The sequence below is a fragment of the Emydura macquarii genome, unplaced genomic scaffold, assembly GCF_026122565.2.
Source record: "Emydura macquarii macquarii isolate MOO-44397 ecotype Brisbane River unplaced genomic scaffold, CSIRO-AGI_Emac_v2 contig_587, whole genome shotgun sequence".
In the NCBI taxonomy this organism is placed as follows: Eukaryota; Metazoa; Chordata; order Testudines; family Chelidae; genus Emydura; species Emydura macquarii.
Genome location: NW_027130724.1, coordinates 971,561 through 978,782, shown reverse-complemented (window position 1 = coordinate 978,782; position 7,222 = coordinate 971,561). Strand labels below are relative to the sequence as shown.

The window sequence follows — 7,222 nt, the reverse complement described above, 5'->3', positions numbered from 1 at the left end:
AAATATAATTTAAAGTTCAGAGCAGAGGGAGGGAAAAGGTCCCCCACCTCTGTTATTTTTGTGAGGAATGGACTCAACATAACTTTTGTCATAGGAATGCATTGTGTTTGGATATCTATGTGGTTTTCGTGAAAATAAGGTTTCAGGATTTATTTGAAACACCTGATTTTCAACATTAAATACCAAAATGCACTGAGAAGACTGCTTAACTTGCTGAATAAGGGAAGTCTGCAGACAGGAAGACAGACATTATAGTAAGAGAAACTGCCAGACTAGACCAAAGGTTCAACTAGTCTGGAACCTTTTCTCTGGTAGTTGCCAACAGTATACATTTAAGAAGAAAGTGTAAAATCCCTCTATTGTTGGAGCTTAATAATAAACAAACAACAACAATAGTGCAGTGCTATACCATGGAGGAAATGCTTTCATGCCCTCAGCTGATGATCAGCTTATGAAATTAAGTATATTAATTATTGTAGTTTTCATTTCACTAGTATAATTGCTGATTACATTTTAAAACTCTAAATATTTGCACATTTATTTTAAATAGTGGGAGGATTTGATAAAACTAGTTGCCCTTCTGATTAGCTAATTAAAATATTTTATGTCTTAATAAAATAGGTGAAATTCTGTTCTCAGATTCACCAATATAATTCCATTGGAGTCAGTGGAATTACATTGGTGTATGTGAGAGGAGAATTAGGCTCAGTACACGGTATCTGTATATGGATTAATAAGGGATCATTTGGAACTCTGTTGCACAATACTGAACTGGAGTGTACTGTAACTACATATACTGCAAAAAACAAGCATCATGAGAAAATCCTATTGAAGAGATTTTACTTCTGAAGATTTGTCTACATGGCATAGCAAAGCCCATTAGAGAGGTGTGAATTCTAAAGAGGACCAACATGCTGGATACTAACTGACTCGTGTAGACCCTTGTGGCACACTAAATGTTTCCTAGTGCATATTCATGTAGTGCTGTTGAATCAGTGACTATGTTAACGTGCACTAGGGGACATTTAGTGTGAACCAGCAGGGTCTACATGGGCCAGTTAGTGTGCAGCATGGGGTGTACTTTAGAATTCACAACCCACTAGCATGCATTACCAAGCCATGCAGACAAACCCTGTGATAAATTAAGCTATTAAGACCATAATTTAAACCATTGATTCTAAAAATTATTCAAAATACAGAATATGGTAGCATGTAAACGTTACCTATAAGCAGTATAAGCTATTGATGGTCATGAATAAGTTCAGAAGCATACACTGCTTCTTATGTTTATTTGCTTTTTTATACAAATGGTTCACAACAAAGTTATATTAAATAAAAATAATGACATTTGAAATACCTGGAAAGAAAATTTAGACTTCCATCCAGCAAAGCACTTAACTTGCTTCACTTTATTCACGTCAATAGTCCTTGCTAAAGGTGATGGGATTACTCAGGTGCTTAAATATAAGCACGTATTTAAGTGGTTTGCTGGACCAGGGACATAGTGGAAAAATACTATGAGAAATAAGGAAAGAGAAAACAAATTAAATAAAAACACTGCTCTGTCATATCAAACTCCAGTATAGTGCAGCGTGGAAGTATTTTTAGAACATTAGTATTTGTGATAACATATAAAACTTGGAACTAAATTGATTAAATAATTATTGTGTGAGTAAAGATGGTCCTAAGTGAGGATGCAAAAATGTGAACACCTTGAAAATACTAAGATCAGTTATCTGCAGGTAGATTGTATACTGACAGGTCCAGTATATATGGACTACTTTCAAAACTAAATATTCACAAAACTCCCATAAAAATGAACAGTGAATGTTTAATCCTTTTAAAAATAGTGCAGCTCTACTTATTGTAATTGGAAGATCAGGTGTGGGGATAGGGGCTTGGGAAAGCTTTGAGGCCCTGATTCTCAGCTAAGCCTCCATACAATCTCCATTTCTGCAGGTGTTTTGGGGCACCTGTCGTGACTGCAGATTTAAATGCAATCATTCACACCTAACTACCAGATTTGTGGGAGCAAAACCACAACTGCAAAAATGAAGGCTATATCAAAAAGTCTTGGTTTTAATATTTATTTAATTCCACCCCACAACCAGAAAAGTGGAGAAAATGTAAAAGATGTATATTACAAGTTATACTATTATTACAAGTTATAAGGTAGCTCTCTACTCTTCTTATTTCACTAAGTGCTTTCATAGTACTGAAAAGCTGAGCCCTTTTGGTGCCTAATCAAAAAATCATTGACTTCAACACCTTACTCAGGTAAACTCCTCTCAAAGTCATGTAAATTATTTGGATTTCAATGGCAGTTTTGTTCAGGTAAACATTTCAGATTTTGGCCCAAAGCAATGATGTTGTTTTATGGAAAATCATTTAACGTAAGTAAAATATTTTAGGTGACTCAAATATTTTGATCTTGATTCTGTTCTCACCACTTTAATTCAGAATCAAGTCAGCTGAAGTAAATGGAGTTAAACCAGTATGAGATCAAAATTAAGACATTCAGTAATAACATTACACAGAATATAGTGATGTGGAATAAAATTAACACTCATCAGTTTAGAATACATTGTAGTTACTCAACTTTCAACCCTCTGGACTTAAATTCTGAATGTAGAATCTGTGCTAAGCATCTCCCAAACTCTTCCAAGATCATTTGTTCTGCTAGACAAACAGAGTAAGCTTCTTTTTCAGCCTCTTCAGCTTGTGCCAGGAGACAAGCACACGTTGCTTCAACCACTTCCCAGGATATACATGTAGTGGGTTGTCTGTCAGGAAAAAAACCAATATAAAATATTTGAATATTAAATGCTCAATATGTAAAAGACAAATTACACTCTATTAAACTTACTGAGCCTGAAAATACATAGTGCTGAGTCACAGTAGTTGCATTGTTACTAGATGGCATATCCCTCTGGAATATCTTATTTCTCTACTTGTAACAGCTCTAGCAGCCAACAAGCTGCTTCTGAATCCTCCTAATTAACCACATGTAAGATAGTGTTCACACTAAGAGATAAGTGCATCCAAGTGCTGCACACATGGTACAAGCTGGTGCAATGAGTTTATTTCCACTTTTGTAAAAAACAGTCAGCATAGGCAGCAGGTTTCAAAAGCCACGGAAGCCTAAGCCTGCCCTGTTACAGCAGCTGCAGCTGCCACACCGCCTGATGATGCAGTGGCCCCGCCTCTTCCTCTCTGCTGGGAGACCGAAAGTTTTTATGTGCCATGCAAGTTCCCCAGCAGCTGAGGAGTTGGCATCTCCTACTCAGCTTCCCGGGTTCCTTGGACTTCCCAGGGAGATTACTCATGAACCTGGGAAGCTGAGTAGCAATACCACCTTCTCAGCCACCTGGGAACGTGCATGGCACATATAAAATCTCAGAGCAGGTGGCGTTCTCCTCTGGTCTCTGCCTGTCATTGCCTGCCTGGGCTGCTGATTTGCTCCTCTCCAGCATGCCAGGCCACTACCACCCCCAGCCCTAATTTCTGAGTCCGAACTCTGGAGGGTCTTTGTCGCTGCTGCTCGCCGGTTCCTCCTTTGCTTCCCACATCCCCCCCTTCCTCCCACTGCATCCCTCCTCACCTTGCTGCTCCCTCCCCTACGCAATGTCCCTCCTCTCTTCTCCCCTTCCCCCCACTGCTTCCCTTCTCTCCTCCCCCCCGCTCATGCCCCCACCACACTGCTACTCACCTGTTCAGTTCCTCCTCTCCTGTCTCCTCACTCCCTCCTCACTGCATCCCTCCTCTATTCCACCGCTTGCCCCCTGCCGTTACTTGCTAGTTCCTCCTCTCCTCCCCTCCCCACTCCCTCTCCACCTCCCCCACCGCTGCTCCCCGCATCCCTCCTCCCTACTGTCATTTGCTGTGTGCATCCCCCCTCTCTTCCACCTCCTCCGCTTGCCCCCCTGCTGCATCCTTCTTCCAGGTACGCACACGGCTTGGGGGTAAGGGGTGGAGTAGGGCAGGGCCTGGGACGGAAGAGGTAGGACTTGGAGCAGCTAGCCTTCCTGAGAGAAAGCTTCACCTACCGCCCATGACAGTCAGATTCCCACGTTGTATTCAAGGAAGCCTTGCATTTCTACAAGTAGGTGTAATATCCCAAGCTATGCCCGGTGTTTCCTAAAGGGTTTGTCTTAAATTATCTTCTTGATCCTATAAATCCTAAATTATGTGTGTATCCACAGATATCTGTTAAACATACCATTGGTCACTATTTTTTAGATAATTCAATGATGGGCACTTTAGAAAAATCTAAGGTAGCTGGACAGATAGACTTGACGCTGTTAATTCCAAATATTTACCTGTCTCTTCTGGATTTTGATAACATTTCAAATGTAGATGTTGAAACAGGGATGTTTCCTTCATTATTTCTAATCTCTGTGTAGTTTGGCATGTTCATTAGTGTTTTTCGATCTGGGCTTTCTTCATAATTTTTACAACCAATGCATTTGCAAATAGAGGAACACATAATTTTAGCCTGGCAAATACAAAATTCTTTGATTTAAACAAACACCAAAATGATAAATTACTAAACATATATAAGAGTATCCAATGGAGCCATGCTACTAGAAACTCATCCTGGTTGTGCCAGTCCTGAAGATTCCCAGAGGGAGACTGGAGAAAAGTCAATACAATAAGGGGCTATTATCAGCTTTTCCAAGGATTCTCTGTGATACCCATTCCTTCCCTCCAGCCTGTGTAGTCTCCTTCAGCTCCCCCAGCATGGACTCCAGACATGTGGAAGACTTTGCTAGATCAGATGGGAAGGCAAAGCCACAGAAACTGAGCCACCCTTCCACATGGACAGGAAAAATCTGCACTTGGGATCGGATTGAAAGTCCACTGAAGCCAATGGGAAACTTTCCACTGACTTCAAATACTTCTGGATCAGGTGTGGGGTGGGGTTCCTAAAGGACCACACACCAACTAAGAACTGGTGGAGTATAGTTGTGCTTTGCCCCTGCCAACACAGCCTTTCCCCATCCCCTATACTGCAGCAGGGAGTGAAGTTGGCACACGAGCTGGCTGACAGCTTCTCCACTCTCATTAGGAAATTCTTAGCTGGTGAGCCACAGCCAGATCAGGAAAAAGAATCTGTTTCCCTAAGTTCAATAAGATTTAGAATGAACAATCTTAGTGGAAAAAAGAAAAATATTTATTTTTAGTGTCTAACATCTGGATCAGAACATATCCAAGTCTATTAAGAACATGATTAATGCAAGGAAATTTCATGTGACTAACCTCAAAGCACTCACAATAATTCTTAAGGCAACCTGAGCGTTTGCAATTACATCCTTTGTTGTGGCGAGGTTTAATATCTCCCAGTTTCCCTTTCCCAATCTTTGGTAGGAAAGCTTCTGGGTTTCTATCAAGACAGGCCTAGAACAAAAAGTATTAGCAAGTGAGATATTCACAGAAATGTTCTTTATTTAAAATACAAGGCCATCTATGCTTATGAAAGGAAAAGTACTTACCTGTAAAATTCTCATTCTCTTACATATGTGCAATAGATCCAGACTTCTGAGTCCGATATCTAGTGCAAGATAGATGAGAATTCCTATAACTCAAAATTCTCAGCTGACTGGGCTCCGCTAAGGAGCTGCCCCTCTTATGGAAAACTCTAGTGACTCCTACTCTCTCCTGCTCATTTAGGATTAGTCTGGTACACATCACAATATTCTTAAAAAAATTAATATAATATGACTCAATCACTAAACTTTAAAGCTCACTCATTGTGTAAATTGAAGCCATGTCACGAGAAATGTAACATTCCATGTAAGAAATTTGAAGTCACTGGTATTTATCTCAGGAGGTTTCATCAGATTTATAAATATCACACTAAAGACCTGATCCAAAGCCCTTTTCTTGATGACCATGGGAGTCTTTCAATCGACTTCAGTAGGTTTTCAATCAGGCCTTAAGATTTAATGAAACCAAGTAATTAAAGGTTCCTGTGAGATGCTCATTCCTCTCAGCTGCTGAGGTCTGTCAAGCTGGATAGTAACTTGGAAATCAGTTTCTTCTGACTGTTTGATTTTGAGACATTACACATTTTTTTCTTCCAAGTGAAAACATTTTCTTAAATTAAATTCTGTTATGCTCCATTTCCTTCCAATATTTTTGAAGACATACATCACAGTTCAGTTAAAATAGTACTGGTTATGGTCCAAACGGATCAAAAGTCCTATAAAGTGAATTAAAATTCTTAACTGTGAGGATATTTTTTATTTAAAAACAATATACAGACTACACTCCACTTTAATTTATCTAGGTTTCAAATCAGAGAATTTTAAATTACAGAATTTTTTAAGACAAACCAAAATCAAACAAACTCACTTGTATATTTTTTTCCTGTCTGAACTAGATACTTATCGTACTTTTATTACCTTAATAGCTTTAAACCGCTCAGTTTCATGAAGTGGATTGTTGTAACAATTATTACAGTTGCAGTTGTTGCAGAAATCACCATTGGCAAAGCAATCGCAGTATCTGTGATTAACAAAGCAATATATAAAAATTAACAATTTTTCATCTTTCTCCTGTTTCAAGGAAGACTTTCTGGTAACCAAACAAGAAACATGTATGCCACACACACACTCTATCTGATGTTTACTTCTCTCTCACGCATTTCATAATCTTCTATGCCAATGAAATAGTATCAGCATCTGTATCTCTATGTATATATATACATGGAGAGGAGTGAGCCTCAAGTATTACAGAGGCTGATACAATTTCATAATTATAAGCAATATTATTTAGTTTCAAGTTTTATTCTTCATAACTTTGGACCATATGTAGTCATGTACACCTCTGTGCCAGATCCACAGGCTGTGTAAACAGGCATAACTACAATGGGATTACACTAATTTTACACCCAGTCAGGATCTGACCCTGTCTGGTTTTAATCCAACATACTAGATGTGTATTTTGGGACATGCATGTATTCTGTTTGGTGTTTTCTATGAGTTGCCTTTTCCAAAATAAGTGTAGCTCATATTTCATAATAAATGCTGGTTGGTTAGTTACTTACAATTTCAAACACTGAGATTTGGTACAGTTACATGGTTTTTTAGATTTTGTATCCCAGGAACTAAGAGGCAATCTATAAATATTAAAAAAGAAAAAAGATATTAGATGATATGAGTGTAAAAACGTACAAAGATTTATTATGATTCTTTTTTTCCCCAAAACTCAAATATTGACA

The 7,222-nt window shown here is 38.7% G+C and overlaps 1 protein-coding gene across 1 annotated transcript in view; it reads right to left on the bottom strand.

The window, feature by feature from the left end:
- Positions 1 to 1,161: 1,161 nt before the first annotated feature.
- Positions 1,162 to 7,222, bottom strand: part of TESMIN (testis expressed metallothionein like protein) — a 40,757-nt gene continuing 34,696 nt past the window's right edge. Inside the window, exons 9-13 of the mRNA XM_067540376.1 lie at positions 7,049 to 7,120; positions 6,405 to 6,507; positions 5,260 to 5,397; positions 4,320 to 4,495; positions 1,162 to 2,783 (exon numbers count right to left, since the gene is read on the bottom strand). Of these exons, the coding sequence (XP_067396477.1) occupies positions 2,591 to 2,783; positions 4,320 to 4,495; positions 5,260 to 5,397; positions 6,405 to 6,507; positions 7,049 to 7,120 (682 nt within the window). The 3' untranslated portion in view covers positions 1,162 to 2,590. The remainder of the gene's footprint in view (positions 2,784 to 4,319; positions 4,496 to 5,259; positions 5,398 to 6,404; positions 6,508 to 7,048; positions 7,121 to 7,222) is intronic.